This window comes from Neolamprologus multifasciatus, chromosome 20 (assembly GCF_963576455.1).
Source record: "Neolamprologus multifasciatus chromosome 20, fNeoMul1.2, whole genome shotgun sequence".
Classification (NCBI taxonomy): Eukaryota; Metazoa; Chordata; class Actinopteri; order Cichliformes; family Cichlidae; genus Neolamprologus; species Neolamprologus multifasciatus.
In genome coordinates, this window is record NC_140458.1 from 31440980 (window position 1) to 31467174 (window position 26195).

The following is a 26195-nucleotide window of genomic DNA, read 5'->3' on the forward strand; positions in this document are numbered from 1 at the left end:
TTAGAACCTTATAGCTTTATATAGCTATACTTATATCTACACAAGTATAGCTTTTATAGATTGTGATTATTAGTTAAAAAGTTAAAAAGAAAAATAATACTAATAAAAATAAAAGTAAAAAAGGAGTCACTTGGGTCAAACAGGTAGGGATTATGTTGTAATATGTTTTTAAATGAGCCTCACCGTCACACATCTCTGAGTCACTTCCGTGTGTAATAGTTTTTCAATAAGATACCTCAGGCTGTCCATCACCTGTTTTGTGTCTGGATTGTTCATTACATGCAAAGGTTTTTACTTCTGTTGCGGTGAAATTGGGCCATATATGCCCTATAAGCAAAACTGAATGTGACACTCCTGATTTAAGAGAAAGCTCACAAAATTCTTTTGCAAAGTTAGTTTTGTAGCACTTTTAATTGATGTCCAATGAAAAATATAATTTTCAAATTTTTTGTTGAAAAACAAACAAAAAAAACAAAACAACCATCAATTCAGATTCTTACTTTTCAAAAAGACATTCCTGCAAGAAACTTATTAGCCAATTGAATAGAAAAGTTGATACTGCTTTACCACTCTCAAATATTTCGATGAAATCTGATCAAGTAAGAGAGAAAAACACAAAAAAGTAGTCATGGTTTTACATAGCTTCCACAACATACTCATACTTAATACAGATAATCAGGCCAGACTGCAATATCTGTGACCAACATCTACACCAAAACAATAAACAGATGCGGACACATTTGTTGGACTTTATCACATCTGCAAAAACCACTGTACATTATCACTAATCACTTTATTGCCACTTCCTCAAATATGGAAGCTAAACTGCGAATGTTTCTAATAAACAAGGGGGCTACTGTGTATAAGGAGGTACTGAAACTAGTCATTTATTTTTGTAGTGGTGTTGCACACCAGACTGATATGACCTAAAGAATAGTTGGAGATAAGCAAGTCCCTCAGACTTGAAATGCTGATGAATATTTAGGGAGAAGTGGAACATGGGGGTGACTTTGGTGGATTTGGCCTTTTTCCAATCAATCTGCCTATTTGAAGTTGCAAAAACGAGCGTAACAGTCAGCTAACAAATGGCTTGGATTCTAGAAAGTTCTCCCTTTACACTCTGTTTACTGACATCGTGTTTACCTGCTCATAACACCTGAAGCATAAGTAAAAACAGGATGCAGAGAAAAGTCTATACTGCATCTCATAATTTTTAGCTGCACGCATGTCAATCAGGGCAGAGCCTGAAACTGATTCAGCAATATACTTTACAATTTGCAAAATAAAAAAAACACACAACAAAGAGTAGCCCATGAATTCATTTTTCCTGACTTAAACATGCAGTGCTTAGTGGAGCCCACATTGAAGGACACTGGCGAGCTGTATTTTAGGTCTGTTCCACAGTGAATCGCTCAGTAGTTTAAGGTACCTTAAATCCTCATGCTGTGTAATCTACACCTACACTTGCTCTAACTGTACAGAGACTTGTACAAAAAGTAGACCTTTTAAACTGTTTTGCAAAAATAAAAGAGGCTATAAATAGCACATTATTTTCTTTCATTCAAGTGGACCCTGCACGACTTACGGAATGACATACAGCATGTAAAGTAATGCGAATGCACCACAAAATGAAATGACACAGCATACGAGCTCACTTTAAATAAACGCCATATTTTACAGCATCAGATATGTCAAAGTGTGGTTGTGCTTGACACTGCAAGCATGAAATCGCGCTCATGGCACCTTGTACACCCATTAAAAAATGCAATGGAGATCACAGTTTAAGTGCATATTTAAATATTAGAGAACACACACACAGACACACACACACACACACTCACAGATGAGTACTGCTCTTTCTAAGATCATAGACCTAGTCCAGGTTTACACTTTCAAAGAAGGCATGACATCAATACTGCATTTTGAGAAAAACATCCACAAGTCTATGGCTTACATGAGTCTACGGATTGTCTTATTCTGGGACCTGCTGAAGCTTTTTTTTCTGTTCTTTTCACCAAACATATATGAGATCTTTGCCTTGCGCATAAAAAAAATCGTATATTTCTCCAGAAAAAGGGAATAGAAAAATAAAATAGAATTGTAACTTCAAAATCTAAAATAAAACTGATTACACTTTCATGGTGTCTTTTAAATATGACGCTGGAGTCAGCAGACAGTCTGCTTAGCTTAGCATAGTTAAAGCAAAGCAGCTAGTCTTTCTCTCCTGTGCGTATCCCTGTGAGGTCTTTCCTCCCACGGTCCAAAGATATGCTTGTTTGATTAACCGATCATCCAAAATTGTCCATAGATGTCCATGGATGCGAGGAGGGACATTACCCCGCCCCTTTCTCAATACCACATAATATAAGCTCCACCTTCCCTAGTACCCTAAAATGGATAGGATAAACCTAGTATACTCAAATCTCACTTAAGCTAAAAGTGAGATTTAAGTAAGTGTATTTCTTAAAATAAGAGTAGTATCAGGGTACCTTTAGCTATAGGTACACAGGCATGTTTTCAAAATAAAAGTCCTACATTTTCTTAGACTATACTATAAAATGCTTCATGTGTATTGGCACATATTCTTCTTCAAGGCAACATTAGACAACAATGTTAGAACGACAAAAAGCATAACCTCTTTTTGAAATATTCTTTGCGACCTAACAAGTACATCAGCACTCATTAAGTAGTTACCACAGTTAAATAAAAATACAATAATGATAATATATATATTTTTAAAAAAAAGACACGTTTTGCAAAGATACAGTTGAAATGAGAGGAAATAACCTCATAACAGCTATCGTGGGTTGTAAACCGTACGAAAGTCTTGAGGTGAAACTGCTGTTCCCTGCCGAACACAGCCTCAAGTCATCATAAAGTTAGTTTGCAGCTTGCTCCCTGTTGAGTAATGCAGTCGATGAGATGAACTTTCTGTTTCGGTGATTCATGACACTTTGCATGAGCGGGTGGTTTTCAAGTAGCAATTTCAGCAAATCAAAAACAGGTTTATTCTCTGGGTTGAAATGCTCCTCGTGGCAAAGACATTCCACTGATATATGGGAGGAGGATGAGTGCGATGGATTTTCTTCACTGTGAAAATACTTGTGTGTGTGGAAGTGATGCTCCAGGATTATCTCATTATCTTTGGATGCCTCTGCTTAGTTGTTATTTACCACATACAGGCCACTGAGATGTAAACGTTTTGCTAAAGAGCTTTTCAGAGTCTTTGAATTCCTTCTGTCAAGTAAAATATTCGACTGTGTTTATATGTGTATAAGTTAAAAATCCATGTATTTGGCTGGGCCTCATGTTTCATTGGTTCAGTGTTCTTCATGGTCTATTATCTTTGGCCAGTGAGTGCATCATCCAGTTGACCTTGGTCTTCCAGCTTTCCCGCAAGGCTTCGTTGAACTTTACTTTGAAGTTCTTCAGCGCCTCGTCCTCTGTTTTGCCCAGCGCTAAAGAGTCCTTTTAAAAACAAGAAACCACTAATTATTAACACTGTTGTCATTCTCCTCATAATCATTAACTGCTACATCATAACTGTGGCGTACCTTTAGATACTGTATGTCTTTGAAGGACGTGAGTTCAGGTAGCCCCGCTGCCTTCATCATGGCGAAGAGGTTGACAAACAGCGTCCCGTTCCGACACAGGATCTTATAGGCCCGCTCACAGTACTCCCTGAACCTGATGCAAAAGATGCAAAAACAAATACGTTTCATAAGTTAGCAGAACCCCAGAACAATCCATCCATCCTTTACTGCTTATTCAATTCAGGGTCACAAGGTGCCTGGTTCCTATGCCAGGGTACACGGTCTATTACAGGGCCAACACAGACTCCACACAGAAAGGCTCCAAGAGGACAGTGCTTGCCACTGCACCATTGTGCCGCCGTCTATAACTATAACTATGTACGTGTGTTAGAGTTACATGTTTTCCTTGTACCTCTCAAATTTCTCACTGTTGTTTGTTCGTCCTTGCTGGATCACGTGGACAAAGTCATACGTCAGGATAAAAGGCACGCGCTCCCTGTTGATCCCGAGTTTCCGCTTGAAGTTGCCCAGGAAGTGCCCAAAATCAATGTGGAACAGCTAAAAAGCAAAGTCTCACGTTAGTCACTACGTCTGAGTCTCCGAAACTGACCTAAACAATTTGACTCCAGCATGTTTCACCAAAAAATTATTAGAATATTACAAAGCACATTTTTTTTACCAACTCCAACCAAAAACATTACACATCAATCAGCAACATAATTTTGCTGAGATTCAAACGTGCAGTAAATCTCACCTGTCCAGTTTCCCTGATCATGATGTTGTCATTGTGACGATCTCCAATGCCCAAGACGTAAGTAGCTACACAGTAGCCAGCGCAGGACAGTGTGAACTCCTCTATCGCTTGATCAAGTTTGTCCCTGGTGACATGAAAGGTCACAGAAACGAGGAAGCAGAACGTGAGCGAGTTGTGTTCTTACAGTGCTTTCACACTTCTCTTATATTTCCTATATCAGCCTGCATTACACAAACGCGGCCATGAAGCAGAGTGTCATCGGTGACAGAGCGTATGAAATGTTCAAACAGGAGTTCCTGTGGCTGATTAACGCAGCCTAGACGTGCGGAGGGTTCATTGTGTTTTTTATACTAATTTTCTCACGCTGCAGTGTCCGGGCTAATTATCTTTGTATTCTGTGGGGCCATCAGCCTGGACACCCCAACGTGAAGCACAGAGGCTTATTCATTACTTCTTAAAGGAGCTTTTAGAATAGACAAGACCTTCAGACTGTCTGGCATCAAATAAAAATCTACTCTCATTTAATGCTGCTAAAGATGCAGCCAGCCGGGGCACTTTGTGCTGCTCTATCCGGTTTTAAAATGCTACAAGGAAAAAACACTTTACTGTTCACTGCTCAGAAGAAGTGAAATATTTATATCAAACTATGCAAGTTTTCCTGAATGGGACTGGGAATAGGATGAAGGCTTGTGTGCCTTAAACACCCTTTTTTCATATTCTTAAGTCTTATTTTCTGTCCTTCCCCTCCCCCTTCTTTTCCACATGAACAAAAATAGATAATTGATCACAAAAATATTATTGTTTTACTTAAAAAATATCAATACCCATCTGTGGCTCAATATACGCGGCTACTTTGTGCTAAAATCAAGCGTCGATGAAATGGTGAGATGCCGCTTAGGAAAATTCACATGATGTTATCGTGAATTTCAAATTGAAAAACTTTTTTCTTGACACTAGACAAGTCGGCGCTGTCCTAGGAGGACTTGGGGAAGTCCCCACAACAACCTGAGGGAGGTTTATGGGGGGAAAAGGGTGCATATGCGGATTAGCTCACCCCACTCCTGCTCTGTGCCTTCTGTGTGGTTTTATGTCATGCTTGGCTGTGTGTATAATGCACCTAATTTGCTTTGCTTTTTGAGGTTAAATAGGGTCATCACCTCTACAGAGTGTCTACACCAAATAAGATGACAATCTGAGAGCTTCTGAGAGTTGCCATTGTGCCAGAGTTCATCGTACTCACTCGGGATTCTTCGATTTGAGCCAGTTAAGCAAGGCGTCCTTGTTGAAGGCAGCGGTAGCGGCGCTGTTGCTGCTGTTACGCTGGATGTTGGCAATTGTGTCAGAGTTCTTCACAACCTCGATGAGCCCCATTTTGTTCCCGGTCGACAGGCAGCCGTACGGGATCATCCTGTGTTTGCCAAAAAATGAACAGCGTTAAGGCTGGCGGACAAGATGTCCCCACAAGAGGCAATTGCTGTACGAACCAGCTCCTACCTGAGATCCAGACCTTCTTTCTTCCACAGATTCTCCATGAGCTGGATCATCTGCAGGGTCAGCATGTCTTGTCGAAGGTCTAAAGGTGACAAAGGAGAAATTGATATATCTAATCCTAACTTTTCTCTTGCATGACTCGTTCCAAACCCACAGTTTTTATCTTCCCAGCAGATTTGAATTTGCAAACCAGCCCTTAAACTAAAACAGGCACCTTGAAAAAGGCACGTTCGACCTTCTTGTCTCTTACCATCTCCATTTTTGAAGATAATGCCAACCATGTCTCCTTCAACTGCGGGATTCTTGAACATCAGCCAGAGTGGCTTCATCTTGGAGTCCATAAATCTGCATCTATCAGTACTGTCACAGCAAAAACGCTCATGTTAAATTTCATCCTTGTACATATATTTTTGCTCAATAACTGATATCCTTTGTGAGCTGTTGTATAAAAATGATTTTTTTTGTCCAGGACGACACTGACAATGCGCTCATATGTTTGTAGGAGGGAGAAATGAGAGTAAGTTGTTGTGATCCTGAATCAACCGAAGAGTTAATTTCTCCGTGTACCACTTAAATGTATTTTTTTTTATTCAGTAAAGCCAGAAAAGGAGCCAAAGTGGCCTTTGCAAAATCCAATAAGGAGGACAATAATGCATAAAACAATTATGCTCTCTTGTGTGCGTTTGCATTTGTGTGTTTGTCTGGGCCACTAACCAGATCTCAGAGAGGATGATGCTCGGGTTGAGTGGTGACAGTAGGTCTGACAGGGCCTCCAGGTAGGACTCTTGTCTGATACACTGCTTCAGGTCCTCTGCCGTCACCTTCTGGGAGCCCAACTTGACAAAGTCACTCAGGGCCTTCATTTTGCCCAGAGCCTCATTCTGAATGTGTGAGAGTTAACAAAGAGACTGAGAATCAGTTCAAAACACACAAGATCAAAGCGAAGGTGAGTAAGAATCAGGAGGTGATTACCTGTTTGGTTAAGAGCTTGATGTGATGGATATTTCCCCTGCAGTAGGCCTCGAGAATCAGGCCAAAGCGCAAACCCACAGATGCCACATGAGTCTCTGACCTACAATAGACACAAATCTCCAGTCAAACAAAAAGCTGACTCGATCTTGTTTTTCTTTCTGCTCCCTTTTTTCCAACTAGCTTGTATTTTTTAAAGCTAGCCCCTTCTCACTCACCTGAGATGCCAAAACAGAAAATGTCCGATCCTCCTGTTGGACAGTGCACGCTCTAACAAGAAAGTGGTAAGGTCACAGTCCAGGTAGGACTCGTACTTCAGGACCTGGACCAGCTGGATTAGGTAATGAAGCAGCTCATCATCACTGTGTGCAGAGAAATGTGGCTTATGCGGTTAACAGTCACAACACAGCATGCCTGGCACTGTAACCTTCTGAAACAGATGTGTGTGTACCTGAGCTTTCTGAGGCATCTGATAGTGAAGGAACGAACCGCTGGGTCGGGAAAACTGTAGTCTAAGAGCTCCAAGGCGTGGATGGCAGGGACGTCTGGCCAGTTCCTCAGTAAATTCACCATCTGAGGAGAATCCAATAATTATTTTCTAACATGATGAGAAAAATCAAGGAGATTTTGACAATTTGAAGATTAAAGCAGGCTGCTGATGTTATTTCACAACTCAATATTTCTTTAAGCGGCAGTGACATTACTATAATTTTGCATGATTCACTATAAAAAATAAAACATTCCTTAGTTTTGAAGCTCCAAAAACCTGTAAAGTCACATATTTTCTTGCTCTTGTTACAACAAAGGTTTACTGCAAGACCTCTGTGGTTGGTAAATCTTACCAACATAATATTATAGATAAATATTATATTACATAGATCAGAGCTCGTGGTTGCCTGTTTTCTATAGATAGAACTTTATTTTGAAAATGTAAAAGAATGAAGTACAGCTGGCATTCATGGACGTTTGCTAAAACAAAATAAAACACCCAATATAAACTATTAGTTGTCTGTATATAAGAAACTAAGAATACATATACAATATAATAATATAATACAATACACTACATAGTATTTCTCCCAGTTTTAATCAATAATCCTATACAGACTATCATTTCAAAATTTGACTTCTTTGAGCTTTTTTCTGATTCGTTCACTCCTTGTTTGAAATTTTGGCCACTTTAACCCTTAAAGCTAAGCTAATCATCTGAAACAAAAGGTTTTACATCTCCAGATCGACTTACAGACATCAGTGAAAAATACAAAGAATAAATAACGCTTTACTCGTACCTGAACTACATCCTCACGCTTATTCCACTTGGTGATGAGGAGGAGCTTGGACAGACTTTCAGGATAATGATCGCGGACTTCGGTGCGGAGCTTCCACAGGAGCTCTTTCTCGTCCTCAAAAAACTCAGTGTAGTTTTTGTTGTCCATGATTTGTTTGAGCTTAGAGTGCTACAGAGAGCACATGATCCACACACAAAGTTATTAAATTTTCTGCTTTAAAAACAAAACACAAATTCTAACTATGAAAAATTTGTCACATGTGAGTCCTACCTCGTCTTTAGTGGCTAAACTTAGATCACCGTTCCTCTCCATGTCACATATCTGAAAACACATGAGGATTATTGCTTGGACTGACTGTCATCAAACAAAGATCCAAATATGTACTTCAGCCTCAATAAACATGACACAATAATTTTGTGTAAAATTAAAATGAAATACATAAAATCATAAAATGACTTATTCAAACAATTAATCATTAAAGAAAATGTTTTTTTGGTATAAACTGAATGTATACAAATCCTAGAAATTTCATTTAACTATATTCCATTAAATTTAATAAAATTTTACACTGTACTTCACGTTAGTTCACCTTTTTTTTTTTTAAATTGTAACTTTTTTTGTGTAGTCTTTTGGGAGATAGTACCTTTTCAAGTGGAGGGTAGTAGAGGGGGTGTGGCCGGATGTTGGGAAAATGAATGAGAAGCTCAGCGGCGCTGTCCACGTTAGGGTTCTTCTCAACAGTTCCCATCGGGTTCAGCAGGTCACTTTTCTCATCTGTGATAAAAATATCATATATGAAACGATAAAATGTTCCATTTGGTGGAATCTTCTTCTCAGTTTTTAGTCTTTCGTCTAAGAAAACCACTCCCCCGCCTGGCAAACAGGTACTTCAACATCTGCAAATAGGCTATCTTATTGCATCATAAAACACAAAATGTGTCACTATGTGTGATTTGGGTGGCAAGACGTGTCACTCCGGGCATTTCAGAAGCTCTCTGCGTGCTTCAAAGTGTTGTGGAGGAGGTGTTTTTTTTTTTGTTTTTTTTTGAAGAGGAGGAAAATGTAAGAAGAGGCAAGGCTGAAAAGTACCAGGAACAGACGGCCATGTGGATAAGTGGAACTCCCCAGTCTTCAGCTGGTCCTTGTAGTCAAACACCATGGTGTTCACCCAGGCTATTGGACAATCCTGAAAAGACAAAGAGAGAAACTTTATTGTTTCACACACCATCTTCAAGCTTAAGGATCTTGGAAATGGTTTAAAACTGAGTCAGAGAATATAAAAGATGTACAGAGGAAAACGAACCTGCATAGCTTGCAGCCTGAGCTGAATTATGTTTCCTCAGTTGTAATAAAATCATGTGCAATACTTGGGCAATTAAAATCTTTTATATTTTAAGCTCTTTTCCTCTCTGAAGATAAAAACGTTTGACTGGGAAATCTTTTTTTTTTTTTGCATCATAAAAAATTAAAATCAAGATTCTCTAAAGGCAAAGCTTTTTTATTCTTTAATCTAAAATGCTTTGAATAATTAACCATCTCCTGCCCAACATGTGCTTTATTTTAAAGCTTTACTTGAATTCAAAACTTTAATATTCTAATTGCAATAAACACTCTGAACCTTGATTTCGGTATATTTAATTTAATTCACCGTTAGACTTAGAGCCGCCTCCAAAAACATGACAATAAAACGTTAGGCGAGTGATTTGTTTGTATTTCTAACTTCTAAAATTCTCTATAAAGGGAATTTGGGTTCCAGGAAATCAGTAGAAAAATGACTTCCATTATTTCGGTGTGTTAAAAACAACAAAAACACAGTTAACACATTCAAGTTAAAAAAAGAAGAAAAAAAGGCGGTGCACATAAACAAGAGCGGCTAAAATAGCTCAACTTCCGCCTGCCTTTCTGCCGTCTGGCTGCAGGACTTCTCTTCCAGGCAAACAAAGAGAGAAGTGGCTCAGAAAGCAGAAGTGGTCTTAATGGCCATAAAACACACCTGGGCTACATGTTTTGGAGGTCTGCACAAACTCGAGCGCACAGCTGCTGCGTCGCTTCAAAACAGAAGATACTGCAACTACAGAAAAAGGGGAATTTGTTGTTCTTGTTCACAGTACCTTTCATTGTATACAGGGGAGGTTTGTGGGGGCTCTTTCAAATGTGGTATTTGAGTGTACTGCCACCACTGTAGCAGCTGTGCACCGTCCTGAACAGGACATATTTTATATTCATTTATATGACATAAAAGGAGCTGCTGCAAGAAGCTGCTGAAGCCTTTTAATCCAACTTGCTTATAGTTAAAGTAACATATTAAATTTTGCATGTATTAATAAAATGAGAGGTAAAGCTTTTAAACAGATTAAACCGCTGATTAAATCAGTTTCATCTTTAAATCGCATCTTCAAAGCGCTTCATTTGTTTGCTAGTAACATGCCGAGTGGAGCTTTTTTAACAAACATTTGTCATTTCGACCGTAAACACAAATGTGTATGGCATCAGTGTCAATTAATTAATTTTTTATCAAAAGTAGGTTTTTTCCCCTCAGGTTAAAAGTTTAAAAATCTCTCTGTGCTGGAAACTTCTTGTTATATAGAAAAGAAAAGCATAAATTCTCTTAAATTACTAATAATTAGTAGCTGCTCATGAATTTCTGTCAGTTGAATGACTGCTTCAGCAGTTAATGTAATAAATGTTTTAAAGATAATTGGTGCATTAATGTCAGATCAGGTGTTATTGTCATTAGTATCTACATTTTGTGCTTTTTTAAACTATATTTTTGGGCCTTCCTTGTGTCAGGACACAGGGGAAGACAAACTGTAATTGGATTCTGGGCGGATCTGAACTTTTTGCATTAGCCAAACAAAATACAGGTGTCCTGCTGAACCCAGTCAGCTAAACCAGCGTTCAGTTACTGACTGGATTTTGGCAAACAAATGACTCTTTCTTGGAGTGTTTGCCTCGCAGACCTTCAGGTGTCCTGATCAGCCTTAATTTTTCAGTTTAACAATTACACTGAAGTGTCGCCCTCGTATCACATACTTCATAGTCAATACTAATTATTTTCAATGATGGAGCTGTAGCTAAACAATTATGTGCTCATCTTAGTGTTAAACCACAAATTATTATGATTTTTTTTGTTTAGAAATAAAACTTCATCATAAGCGGTAAAGCTTTGTGCAAACGATTACAATGCTTTTTATATTATCACCATTATTACTATGTGCTCCACTCTTTAAAATGTAATTTCCCATCATTTTTGCATGCTTTGCCAGCCATGTATAAATGTATGCAAAGCTATATATAAAGGCTGTCTGTCATGCATAATGTTGTAGGCGCATGTGTGTGTATATATATATATATATATATATATATATATATATATATATATATATATATATATGTGTATATGTATATATATGTATATGTATATATGTGTATATATATATATATATATATATATACACACACATATATATATACACACACATATATATATATATATATACACACACATATATATATATATATATATACACACACATATATATATATATATATATATATATATATATATATATATGTGTGTGTGTGTGTATATATATATATATATATATATATATATATATATATATATGTGTGTGTGTGTGTGTATATATATATATATATATATATATATATATATATATATATATATATATATATATATCCTGTGTTGTGTTTGTTTGCCTAAGACATCAGTGGGAAGTAGGTCTTTAATCCTCAGTTTGATATATATCTTTAAAAAAATGTAGCCGTTTGCGTGGCCCATTAGTGCACTCCTCTACTCATTCAATTTTTGTCGTAATGCGATATATTAGCAAAGAGTCAATCAAAGAGAGCGTTTGTCTTCTGCTGCAGCCCTTACAGCAGAATAAATCTTTGAAAATGCAGCTGAACAATTGTTAAAACAACTAGAAGAGGTGCAGGTGTAAATCCAACTACATGGATTTAATGTGTGCACTTTTCTTCTTTTCTTGTGCCTTTCTCTTCGTTGGCTTTTCTGAATTCATGCTTGTTAATCAAAAAAAATGTTGCAAAGCCCGGCTGTAGATAAAATTGCTTTGTAATGTCTTAATCCCCCTCCCCCTCTAAGCTGTCAGCGAGCATGTAAATTTAGAAGGTTAAACGCTAAGTGTATATATATGTGTGTGTGTGTGTGTGTGTGTGTGTGAGAGAGAGATGAGGGCTGTGAAGATGAATTTAGAATTCCTTGAAAATGTTAGCCAATTCCTTCCTTCCTTGGACCGATGTGCAGATAAAAGGGCTGAAGCGGATGAAGTGTTAACCGCAGCCTTGCCACTAAGCACACTTGCACAACCCGACGCAGCAGAAACAACAGACCCACACAGAAGCTACACGCACTACACACAAGAGAGGAAACAGATCTGTTTGTGCTTGCGAACAAATTCACACCACCAGCCCAAAACACTGGCCTGCTCAATCGAACGAGTAGTACGCCGAGACCCCAAAAGCACCACGAGTTACTGACACACTCACCGCTTTCTTGTTCTTCTTTTTGGTGCCCCGGGGCTTCTTGGTCTTCTCAATGACGCCGTAGAGCGCGAAACACAGGCGGCTCATGCGGGGCAGGTCGGCCACGTTTATGTCGAACTCCAGCTTCTGATTCCACAGCGGCTCGGAGCTCACTGTCACCTCCGAGCTCGTCACCACCTTACAGAGCAGCTCGCTGCCATGGAACAGACCAGCCTGCACTACAAGCTGCAGGGGAACCACAGATACACAGTAGTGATTAGATGGAGGCAAGACATGTGGTTTGGAAGCCGAAGACTTTAGCACTTTAGTGTGAAGGTGATTGTTTGTGGAAGATTTACAGACTTCACGAGATGATTCAGAGTTTCCTGTGTAATTCGAGCTATGAGTCGTAAGCGCAAACAGGTCTCCGTGCAGAGTCAGACACAAATGAAAAAACAACCGCCAGAGACATAATTTAATACTGCACGACCATTAAGCTCCTGCCTTTCGCCAAATCAAGATAGTCCGAATTAACATTTACAAAATATATGAGCTGATTTCCCCCCTTCCCTCCAGGGGTTGTGTTTTCAAACCTCTGCCTGCCGTCCACAGACATGACTGATAATTATGCGGCAGGAAAAATTAGTCATGAGTCATGATGCTCTAAGGCAGCAGCACCGAGGAGTGCACTTGCACTTAATAACCCATCCAAACAGTAATGTAGTTAGTTATGAAACAGAATTACAAAGGCAGACACACGTTAACAGAGTTCCCACTCTTTCTTTCACTCTTTCTTCTGACACGGAAGGGCGAGCATGGAGTATCAGCGGATGTTTCCACATCCTTTGGCTGTTCTCGTACGCTCACTGACAGTTGTCAAATTTTGAGATAGGTCAGGAGCCCGTCTGCAATAGTAACATGCAACGCCTTCGAAAAAAGAAGTGCATTTGAAAGCGAAAGAGGGAGAGCATGTAGTCTGTCTTTTTTCTTAGAATCTAGGCCTCAGAATGAGACGTAAAAACCAGATAGACACTCCCCACTTCCTGTTTTGAAGTTTTAACCAACCGCCTTGATGAATTATGGGAAATGTGTGGTCTGTACCATGTGACCCCCCCTTGTCATTTACATGTCAGCCCCGCTGTTCCTACAACTGAAATTGAGATATTGGTAAACAAGTGAATGCCACATTTCATTGAGCAGCAAAGTGAGAGAAAACCCACGCGAAACCACACCGACCTTCATTCCCTCGTCTGCATTGACTCGTTTGCCTTGCACCAGGTGAATGTGGAAAGGCTCATTGATGGACCACAGAGAGGAGGTGTTTTGCTGTAGGAAGAAGTCAGAGGAAAAAAGGGAATTTAATTTCTCGCTGCCTTGCATTCACACAGTTGCTCCAATTTCCTGTTTGGCAACAACTCAAAAAAATGAAAAGAGGGTAGACGCAAAGTAACATCTACTTTCAAAAGAAAGTTGGGGGGGGGGGGGGGGGGGGCTTTCTAACTGAAAAAAACTGCCAAAAGATTTTTAGCCACTTATCTGATGAGCTTCAGATAAAAGTTTCAAAACATTATAAAACGATGGCATGCGCAACTATAGCAAATGAAAGACAAGCCGTCAGATGTAAATTATCTACACCGAGCTGCGTGACTTATTTCAAGTGTGCCAAAGTCCGCAGGCTAGTCGAGTAACAACTGCGAGAAAAGAGAAAAGGGGAAAAAAAGAGAGCACGTGCTCCTCTTTTAATGAACGACAGCTACCGCCTGACCTCTCACCTTCTTCAGTGGCAGAGGAGGAGGTCTGGATAAGGAGCGACTCTTGTACACCTGGCTGCACATTCTGCCCTGCTCCTCCTGACATTTGGTGACGGTGGAGTAGTGCACCATGGTGAGGTGGGGGTTCTGGCAATTTCTCAAGCACGAGAAGATGTACTGAGGAGAGAGACAACAGACGATTTACTGGCACAGCCATCAGTCAGTTCACCCACAGATATTTCCCAGTGTTCTGATAGCGCTGGTTAGCTCCTGAAGGCTGTTCATTTGCTGTAGGTTAATGCAGCTCAAATCTCATTATGTGTGGATGGATGCAGTTCCTTTCTGCAGGGCTGCTATACAGATATGAGTCAACCCTGCAGGTAGTTGGAGTTTCAAAATCAACAGTGGAGTCTCCGGCCACCAAAATCTTGACTTAGCCTACTCCTAACTGACAGTCATTTCAGTTATTATGGACCCACCTGCACAGGCTGAACGCAGACAAACGACACTAAACAGAAACTCGCACACATTCACAGAGAAAACAACAGCTCGTCTAGAATATAGAGAACGTAATTCACAGTTTCAACAAAGATCAGCAGAGAAAGTCCAACTTTTCACAGTTCGTTTTTCAGTTTGTGAATAAATAGATAAACTTTCATCTTAAAGGCGCTGTGGGTTAATATGTCAAAGAGCATGTGTATTTTTTTTTTTAAAGACGGACGCTGATATGAAATAAATTAGGTAGAATAGTTCATACTGAGTCGAGCACATGTCCACAGGAACGAGGAGGATAAAGGCCCCTAGTTGCCCTCTGAAACACTTCTTTGTGGCAAAACAGAAAGAAAAATGACATCTGTGCTGATTATTTGTTAGCACGTTTTTATGCCTCTCTGCAACACGTCTAGAAGCGAAATACAAAAGCTATCACGGCAGAAAATGAGCCTGAAAGAAAATTGGACTCTTGGGAATTATCATCCAACAAAAACACAAACCCAAAATAAAATTTGACAAACCTACACAGGACTTGCCTCAAAGCTACAATACGAACATCTAAAATTTCCAGTCCAGAATTTGGGGAAAAACTTGCCTTGTTCCAACCCAGTATAAGAAAGCTTTTGCCAAACACATTCATTTTTTTAACATCAGTTGTATTGAAACACTTATAATGTACAAAAATGGGACTGAGTCATTAAACCAACAAAACCAACTGTGAAAAAAGGGAAATAATTAAAGTGATAAAGTACTTTTTTTTAATATGCTGCATTTTCACACAATTTTCTGCTCCAAGAGTTTATTTTATTCGATTAACTCACTTTGAACTGACACAGTGGGTGTTTCCCATAGATGAAATCCCATCTCCCGTTGACCTGTAAGGTGTAGTCTTCAGGTTCTTGTCGCATTAAGCGGAAAACGGTAGCCTTCTTCTTCAGAGCGCTCTTCATCAGAACCAAGGGGAGGTCCTGAGGGTCCTGCTGTAGCATGAAGCTTTCCTGTAAGAGCAACAGACAACATCATTCAAATAAAGAGTACGGCTTTACAGAAAATCATAAAATTGCTGCTTGTTCCTGAGTGTTGTTTTGAAGGTAGTGTTTATGGTGTGGGAGGGGGCTTTCCAAAGGTGATCACATGTACTTAAAATCACCTCCACAATGTGTCTGCACAAGGTGGAACCAGTTTTTCCAATCAAAGCTACTTTGCTTTTTGCGGGTTCCCTGCTGCCCCATCATACCAGAACATTAGATTTGATTAGTTTGAACAAACTGGACTGTATGACTCATGACAACTTAAAAAAAAAACAACAACTGATGAACTCACGTCAGAAGCCTCAAACTTGACATTAATGAAGATCTTCTTGCTGTTTTTTGACTTGAGGCTCTGCGGCAGGGAGCGGCATGGCTCCAGTTCACATGGGAAGCTGTACTCCATCCACTTCTGCCAGGGCAGACTCTGTCGATCTTGAGCCTTTTCTTCGCAAAACGCCCTCATCTTGGTCCGAAACTCAATTACCTCGTCATTCTTCTGAGCTTCAAACTCATGCAGACCTGGAAAGTTGGTTAAAAAGTAAAAGGAGAACTTAGCTTATCATTTAATTAACTGAAACACGAAAAACTTTCAGATGAATAAAGAAAACACAGAAAAGAAATTATGCCATCAGAATAGCAAATTTTCACTGACTAAATCTATAAGAAACATAGGCTAAAATGTAACAATGCTATTAGCCACATTTAGCTTTAAGTCTGTATATTTGAAAACTTTATCCCTGAATTTTTCAAAAGTTAATTACACGTAAAATATGAGTGGAATCATATTATAACTATCTAAAGAATAATTATCATTACACTCATAATATATTCAGAATACATGAGAATAGAGGGGGGGTTGCTAAACAAATAAATTAGCTTTAGCTAGTTAGCCTAGCCTTGCCCTACTTTTTCAGGTTAGCTACATTAGCTTATAGTATCTTTGGTTAATTCACAGAATAATTATTTTTAATTACTGTGAACCTACTGTAAAAACCAGAAATTCCTACAGCAGTGAAAAAACAAGAAGGCTTCTGTCATTTAATGATTACTTTTGTGTAATATGAACGGCAATGGCTGCAAAAACCTATATCTCAAATTTAAACCTTCACATTTTTCAAAGCAATGAAGCGGGCTAGATTGAAATCTCTGCAGGTCAGATTTTGGCCCCTAGGCTTTATATTTGACATTCTTGGCTTATAGCTAGCCAGCAACCTGCTTTACTTTAAAAAATGAAAAAAAAAAAGACGATTAGCATCGTGGATATACGGTAACTCAGAAAGAAAATGCTTTTTTGTTAATAGTTCCTCCTTTTGAGCAAAGTGTTATTCCGCTAACTTTCTAGTCTCAGAAAAATATGAATACTTTTGTTCCAATCAGCATTTTAACTCTCCAAACCAAGACTTCAAAACTACAACCACAGCAACTTTTCATCAGTTCTCATGCTGTAAGTGTGCTGTGGCGCTTGTTGCAGGGGTCTGGATCAACAACTGAGCAAAAGAAGACATTTTTGTGGCACTAAGAACATAACAGAGCCACAGTAATGGTAACAAGTGGATGAGATCAAAGCTGCTGTGCAAACATTAAGACGTTATCAGGATGAGTGTTGCAAGTCAGAAACTCTCATTTCATTTCTCTTTTTTTAAATGCATACAGTCACTTGTTCTGTCTGACTCTGAGAAATCTAGTAGACTGGGCAGCAATTCAGGGGACTCGAGCCAGACTGGAATATCTCTGTAGCTTAATGACTCTTCTCTGTAATCATGACTGATTTAATCTCATAGAACAGTACCACAAACCCTTAAAAGCAAACAACAAAAAAACAAACAAAAAACCCCTCTATAGACACTGCAGAGGCCCACCTTTGCCAATTAACAGGCTGATTTGGGCGTTGGTGAGTTTCTCCACCCGGTCGCCCTCCCTCGCCACCAGCCTCAGAACACACATGAAGGGCCGCACATCACTTATGCGCCTCGATTCTTCCTCCAGCTCTTCCCTTTCCGCCGTCTCGTTGATGCAGGTGAAGACGTATCCATCAGGATCGCCGAGTCCACAGAACAGGGCCTCACTTCTCGCATTTTTCCAAACCATCTGAAATAAGAGACAAGAGGGATAAATGAACACGAGAGCCCCAGTTTTGATGACCCGCCATGCCCAGTTTTCATGAGAAAAAAACCAAGACTGTCCAGTTACTGTTTTCAAAATTAAAACAAAAGCAAATGATCCTCTGATTAATCTAATGAGCTGAAATAAAGCAAGAAAATCATTGTTTCTAAAGCTTTCCTAAAATTCCTAGTGAATTAGCAGTGACTGGAGGGCCATTTCATCTTTTAATCATCCTAATAGCAGCTAAATTAAACAGCCCGAGGTGGCAGAAGTGTTGGCCCGTTCAGCAGCACGTTCACATTTTAACAGCAGATCTGCTTCGGCAGAGTGCTGGCTGTGTTTCCCAGGGAGGAAAGCTGCAAGCTCCCTCTCTGTCGGAAGCATCAGAACCGGGGGGCATTGTCTGAGCGGGGGCTGCGTTTTAATTAGTTTAATGTCTGAAGAAAACATTAAGTCAACCAATTTGTTTAAAAGCGTATTATTGTGACTGACAACAAGATTTTGCAGTCTGAGCGTCTGAGCTGTTATGCTGCAGTCAATCAATTACAGTCTCCTGGAAATACAGTGCTCTCTAATAATAGACGCAACGTGCGATTACATTACACATCACGTATCAGTGAGGAGTTGAGGTTTCAGAGACCTTTTTAAAAGCAGATGCCGATGCATGTGAGCGTTGGGTTGGGGTGGGAGGGACACTGTACCTTTTTGATGTTTTTGATGGTGTCGTTTCGAGACACGGGGAATTTGAGGAAGATCCCAGTAGGCAGCAGGAAGTCCATGTTGATCGCCTGGTCCCCCTCCTTCTCCCACTCCTCCTGCATCCCATACTTCCCTGGGGGCATGGTGACGGCCTCTCATTTACTGCCAGCTCCTCTGCTACTCACCAGAACACGAGCCGGCTGTCCACACACAGAGCAAGCACAGCCGGGGTTAATATGTATCCACTATTAACAAGTGTCCCTGCATGAGCTGTCTGCTGTTTGTTCCCAAAACACTGGATAATGCATCTTTAAGAGGTTGTAGCTGAAAAAGGAAGAGGATGTGCAGGTTGAGAATAACATGAATGAATGGTAGCTTATTGAAGGACCTGGCCTGCACCTGATCCCCTTCCTCCTGATGGTGATATAATAGCACACAGATATATATATATATATATATATATATATATATATATATATATATATATATATATATATATATATATAAAGATTAAGACGACCTGAGTGCTTCTATCACTTTTACTACGTGCAGTTCTGCCTTTAATGATCAGAAGGAAATATTCAAGGGTCAAATCAGGTGAAACGGCGCTTAAAGAAACTTCAGCTTTCTGGTACATCTGCTGAATAAAATGCAAATCAGAAAAATGGAAATATGCTTCTGCTTCCCGCAAATGTAACGAAGTGTGTGTGCAACGAGAACAAGTAGGGTTTGCAACGTAAAGTAATTCTACACTATTGATTTTCTTTGGTAAGAGGAAACTTGCGCTGTGTGCGCTGCATGTGAATAACAGATGTAGGCTGACTTGTGCCCACAGCCTAAACAATGATAAATAAATAAATGTTAAGCTTTTAAAATGAAGCTCACGGGACCGGATGGATGTCAGATACGCTGTGATATATCTGTATATTTTGAAATGAAAGGCTAGAATAGAAATAAAAAGATACGGCGCATCCAATCCAACACGCAAACGTGACGCTGCGCCGTTGTCAGTAAAACTTGTGTCATGGCGAAAGCCTTGCCAACCTGTTAGCGCACACACTTGCCTGTCAGCTCTACAACCCGGTCATCTCTTCATGGCTTTTCCCCTTTTTACCCCCAGTCTTCTTCTTTTTGTTGTTTTTTATCGCAGTGAAGATGGAAGACGGAACATCACGGAGACGTGGGTCGCTCAGATCCGGCGGCTGCAGGATCTATCCGTAAGGAGGAGATGAGCAGGGTGAGGGGCTGTAAATCCGAGCGCTCGTACGGCTCCTGAGAAGCAGTGGAGTGCCTCCCTGCCTCGGTGCTGTGCGCTGTCAGTCAGTCAGGCGCTGATGTTGCGCTGACCCTGACGGATGAGCGGCTGCGCGCTGCCTCACCAGCTCTCTCTCTCTTTCTCTCTCTCTCTGCGCGCGAGCCAAGGGACCGTCCGCCAAAAGTTTGCGCGAAGTGAAAGTACACCGCTCTCTCCACCTCCCGCCCTCCTCCTGTCTTAGGTGAAGTATGTAGGAGACTTTTAAAAAATTTTAAGCTTAAGAATGAAACAATTAGCTAAAACCAATTTATAAGAATTTAAGTAGAGTAACAAGCAGGTATGAGGGCATTTTTGGTGTGTGAAAAGTGAGTCACTTTCTGGAACCTTCACGCTATTAACGCTGATTTAATTTCCGTATACAGGCAGCAGGGGAGCACCTGCGTGAGTAAAAGCCTGTGATGAAAGAGATGTTTAATAATTCTGTTTATATATATATATATATATATATATATATATATATATATATATATATATATATATATATATATATATATATTACAACGCGTTGTCACACGTGACTACAAAGGCAACGTGGGATTTGGAAGGTAGCGGTAGTGGTGGAAATCTTTCAAAGTAGCAATACCACAATGTGGATCCACAAAACGATCCCCCCCTCCTGAGGGAAAATATTTGAAAATCTTGTGAGGGATGCAACATTTGGCTTGTTTCATTTTATGAATGAGTGACATGAACGAGACATATTTTTGAGTAATAAGGACATAGTTTGTAAGCTGATGCTTTAATTTCAATGATGGTATAAACGTTAAAGAGCAGTCCAATACAACCTTTTTGGCTTTAAGGAGAAAAAAACAGTCTCACTTATTCTATAGACAAACTAATTAACCAGTTATTCATGTATTAATCTATAGATTAGACCTATAGATCATAATTTTGCCTCTTGATTTGGCAACATCATCAAATTATAGCTTTGCCAACCCGTCAGTGAGAGTAATAAAACATAAGTAATTTATGAAATGAACAAAGATAAATTAAAGTAGGTTATTTCCTCTTTTGATTTCCTTCCACTTTTGCGAGTTTCATGAGCCAAAATAGATCAGACGAGGCTTTTAGTTTTTGGAATTCACACAGAGTTTAATTCAGTACATTCCCAATTATTTATGTCTGAATTTATAGATGCAAATAAATGTAAAGAAGCAGATATTTTGTGGGGGAGGAAATTCCAGCTGGCAGCCAGTCAAACAGCTTAAATAACAAAATTAATCGTGTTTCTTCAGACAATTTCTTTCTTCTTCTTGAAATGTTGCTGTCTTCTGCCAAAGTGAAAATCTTGCTGGGAAGCCTGCCTTCCTGTTTTCTTATATCTGTTTAAGACGATTTGTACTTAAGCTTTACCACAATCAGTGAACAAAGACACCGCGCTCATCGTGGAAGTGGATCCCGAACCACGGCGGTTGTACTACCATAGAAAGGGGAAATGCAGGGGCCAACAACAACAACAGCAGCGTGACTTTACAACTGTTCACTAACTAACATTAGCAAACAGACGAAACGGGTTTTTCTTTTCTCTGAATTCTGTGCCAGACTTTTTTCATAGCAAGTCACATAACATGCAAATAAATAGATGATCTCAGTTGTGTTTGTTCAGTTTGGTTTGCAGGTGTTGATATTTCTGAGTTGTGGTCTGGTGCTGCTAGATACGTTGGCTTCCTGTCTAATGAGAGGCTACTGTCTTGAGCGCTCAAGAGCTACAAGATTCTGATCGGTATTTAGAGAACACACACAGATATGTGTTTGTGAGTTCACCTCAGACCAGCTGGTAAAAAAACAACAAAAAAACAACAAAAAACAGGAAGTGATTGTGCAGAAGAGAAACTGTTTGGCCAGATCGGCAGACTGAAAGCATGAATGCTTCCCACCCTTTGCCCCGAACGGAACTATTTTTCAACTACGAGCCAGAAAAACCCCTCGACAGTAAACAAGCTGCAGAGCTGAATCTCGTAGCTGCCTGATAAATGCGCTATTCATCTCGAATCTGATGGCAACTCAAGATTAAACTCAAATTAAGAAAGCATTAGAGTTACAGTTTCGATAAAACTGAAAGTATAGCCGTTAATCAGGCAGTCCAACACATGGCACAATAAAAAAAAAAAAAAACACCAACAAAGTTTAGACAGGAAACTTTTACATTCATCATATACATGTAGTTTGATCACGTGATGTTCAGACGTGTGTGCCTTGTTTACCGTCTTTAAGCTTACCCACAGTTCTGTGGTGCATCAGGAAAAGGGTCTTGACTTCCTGTCTGTGCGTTCTTAAGAGCTCGTGCTTCTTTTTTTATTCATATGCTTTTTCTCTTATTGTCCCTTCGACCTTCTTTCTTAATGGGTTGTGTAATATACGACAGAGCAAGGTGGCTTGTCAGTACTATCAGGTCCCCATTTCTGTGGTTCAGAGAAAGCCGCTGTTTAACATCGGTTTGGCTCATTTATGTGACAGAAATCCCCACCAGTTTCACATTCAGGTAGAAAATGAAAGTTTTCTTCTTTTTTTTTTCAATCCACTAGAGAAGTCTATCACCTAGATGTGATTCAAATGTAATAAAATGTGCTGAAAAGGAGTCGTGTTTTCCAGCTGGCATAATTTAGCACATTTGGTTTTGAGTTCACCCACGTTAAAGCACGTTGTTCGCCGTCTAGTCACGATACTCAGAGCTTCTTTGCATCACTTTGACTCATACGATTCCCCAAATGCTTTTACAGTGTGCAGCCAAAACTCTGCTGCTGCCCTTAAAGATCATCTCACGTGAGATCAGACACAGATGAAAAGAGATTTAAATGCTACCTGTGAGTTTCGTGACTTCTCCACACACCCAATGTAGTTTTTGTGGAACTTAAATTGAGTAAGAGATGAGAAGAGATTTGAAGATGAGCCCAGTTTGGTTGCAATAGTTGAGTAAAACATTTTAAAAAGAAGCGGAAAGAAGAGGAAACCTTACATTAAGGGTGTTGTATTTTGTATATACATTTTAATTCAATTGATTTATTTAAAGGGAACAGTGCATATTAATGAACAACATGCCACTTTTCACCTGCTAGGTTAGAGCAAAAAATTATAAATAGGAAAGTTAACACAACATCAGACAGTGTACAGCAGTATGGTTCAGACAGCAATATGTAAAATTACAACATGAAAATTCACAGTACAAGAAGAAAACACATGACAACAAATAAATATAAAAACATACAGCATCAAAGATGACACATAACAGCATAAAATTAATGGTAACAGATCTGATTCCTCTTTAGCCAATTCACTTGTTACAGCAGCACAAGACACAGGAAGAAAAGGTCAGTTAGAGATATATTAAAAAATAGAAGCAGAAAAAAAGACAGTAAAAAAGCCAAAATACTATATTATGTGCACATGGTTACTATAGCTAGTAGTACATTATTTTTTTATTACAGCTGGAATTTTATTCCAAATATTATAATAATAAACATTATTTGGGGGTAGGGGATAGTTGAGAGATACTGATTAGTAAATAACTGGACATGAATCACTTATTATAGCTTATTATAGAATATTATACTACAGTTTATTAGGCAGATATATAAGCAGCAATATAATTTTCTAAATGCCGCAAGTACAAACAAAGGCGGCATAGCTCATGATAGCACTTTTTTTAGTTATCAAGAGTAAAACAGGATCCAAATTGGATTGAATTAAATAAAGGTAAGCACAATAGCATCAGGAAACTCATCTTCTTGTTCTTTGGATGCAAACATAGCCCCACCTGCAGTTTCAAGGGGGCTTTTGATGCATGTATTTCACACCCTTTGCCGTGAAATTCATGCGGTGTGTCTGAATGATCTGAAAAAGAGGAAGCGTGCTGTGAAAGGATTGGACCTAAGATTAATCTTTGAGGGAGTGCACAGGGGATTCCAGCAAAGAGGATGAGAAACTGCTCTTGCTGACTGAAAATGTTCTGTCAGGCACTGTAGGGTAACTCGCAGACCCCTACAGACAATTGGCGTGCCATTTATAGGACAGCTGCACAGCCAGTCCGGTGCTTTGCAATTAATATATGTCCAGAGAAGTGCTGTGTCACAGGAGAAAAACAGCAGCATTAGTAACTAAAATTAGATTTTAGTAATTTATTGAAGTTTCATTTCCTAAATCTACAAAATGTCTCAATATAATTGCAGTGACTCAAAGAAATGCATTTATTTCTAAAAGTGTCTGATCCAATGCAACCAGTCAGATTCTGCTCTAGATGGAAAAGCTAAACATCTTAGCTCCAAGTGGAAGATCTGGCAATGACACTGTTGTGCAGACATTTGAGTCATCTGTTTCCCAGATTATTAATCTTACTAACCGCAGGGATCACCCGATTCTTCATCTCAGCTGGTGAAAATATTTCACTCTTCCAAAAATATTCAAAAACTGCAAATGTAATGCGATTCTCATCACCCCCGCCTTACTTAAACTGCAGTGCTGCTTCTCATTTTAAGCATCGTATCTGCAGAACATCAGCACATAATTAGTGATCAAGTCAGCATAATAAACTTCCAGTGTTTCAGTTTAAATATGTTGACTTGCTTCTGCATGGAGCTTTTGATTGGATTTAAAATGATGAAATCAGCTCAATTAAAAAATATATTACTTTCATTCATGTTTTCCATGGGATTAAGAAAGCATAACTTACAAATGATGAATTGAAATAACAAAATGTTGTGGGTAGTTTTGTGTTTGTTTAAAAAAAAGTGAACATAGACAGTGGTGCAGGAGGTTAAACTCCTTTCATATCACGGGGTCATATATGACCCACTTTGAGATGTTATTTAGAAAATGAAGTGCTATTACAACACAAAGATATCTGTCAAAGCATCTCTTTGGGCTTAAATTTTAAGAAGTAAATGTTTAAAATTACAGAAATCTATAACTTATTTATTTTGGTGTACTATAACTGATCACTGGCGTCCAGATTGGAGTCTGGTCCCTGCTTTAGAGGTTTCATGTCGATTGCTTTCCTCTCGCTCGTTCAGTAAGTAGAGTGAAAATGTACTTGTGAGTGATGCCAACTTCAATGCAAAATGGTTGAAGTTAATCAAAAAATATTGAATTTCTAAAATTCAAAAAGGAGAAAATGTCACTTAAAACATTTGAAACAAGTTTGCACAATTTAATTTGATTAATTCAGCATTCGAGTTTGTAGAGTCATGGTTGTTACAGAGGGTGCAATAAGCAATCTCGAACACGTTTGCTGTTTACATTTGCCGTATTTCACCATTTATTCTAAACAATGACTCAGTGTTAAGCTTAGGCTCCCTTCCTTAAGATGACAATGCGATTAATGAAGATGTGAGATGATGTGCAGAGAGGAAAAAACAAAATAACTTATCTGACGTTAACGCAGAATGGGTCGTCCATTCTCTGGAAAAAGGAAGAACCAAAAATAACATCAAAACGTAACTTGCAATGAAAGTGGAGGGAAAAAAAAGTGGAGGAGTACAGCTCAGGGCTTAAAGGGAAGGAAATAAAGCCTTACACAGAACTGATGAATAATGAGATATGAAGATTTCTCATTTCTGAACTTTGGACAAGAAAACAACACATTAAGATCAGAGCGCAAACATAATTCACGTTGTTATTATGTGCAAGTTATTTTAGAAAGAGTCATAAAGTTACCCATGATAGGTCAGAAAGATATAATGGCATGATTTATGGTATTATTTGGTCATAAATAATTGTTTTTATACCTAAAGCCTTTTTAGAACTAATAAAAAGTTCTGATGAATAGAAGTATATAGTGGCTCTATAATGTAAGGGTACACACATTTACCTCAAAAACAAAAGATGCCAACCCATGGAGGAGACCCATCATGGTTATAGTGGAGTGAATTTATGGCTATAAAATCGAAGTTTCCTTCCTACAAGACTCTTTCCTTCACCCTTGACCGCTGCCTGCAGTCCACTTACGGTTAATCTCTCATCAGCTGTGTAAATTCAGCTTTTCATTGCCATAGCAACCCTTAAAACATATGATTATCTTTAACACTTCAGTGCAAGCTTCAGTTTGCTGAGGCGGGCCAGAGATCAGAATATTTAAAGACTCGGACAATGCCTAACGGTGCCAGAAGGGGGCGAGCTTAAGGTAGGCTAAGGCACAACATTTGGAAGCACACTGAACACAAGTGTTTCAATCACTTTCATGGCCACATGTGTATAAAATGGAGCAGCTAGGTTTGCAGAATATTTTCTCAAACTGTGGAAAGGTTTGGTTCCAACATGACCGCCGTCA

General features: G+C 39.1%; 1 protein-coding gene across 1 annotated transcript; it reads right to left on the reverse strand.

Moving 5' to 3' along the window:
- Positions 1-392: 392 nt before the first annotated feature.
- Positions 393-20029, reverse strand: pik3cd (phosphatidylinositol-4,5-bisphosphate 3-kinase, catalytic subunit delta). The gene is made up of 23 exons (XM_085145758.1): positions 19683-20029; positions 18621-18818; positions 17676-17904; positions 16109-16335; positions 15607-15783; positions 14315-14470; positions 13779-13868; positions 12567-12788; positions 9126-9222; positions 8680-8810; positions 8307-8357; positions 8037-8204; positions 7199-7320; positions 6966-7109; positions 6751-6850; positions 6493-6659; positions 6029-6138; positions 5782-5860; positions 5528-5695; positions 4288-4411; positions 3946-4091; positions 3555-3687; positions 393-3468 (listed from the first exon to the last, which is right to left on the reverse strand). Exons 2-23 carry the CDS (start codon positions 18759-18761, stop codon positions 3331-3333), a joined length of 3120 nt encoding a protein of 1039 aa, XP_085001884.1. The 5' UTR covers positions 18762-18818; positions 19683-20029; the 3' UTR covers positions 393-3330.
- Positions 20030-26195: the final 6166 nt, after the last annotated feature.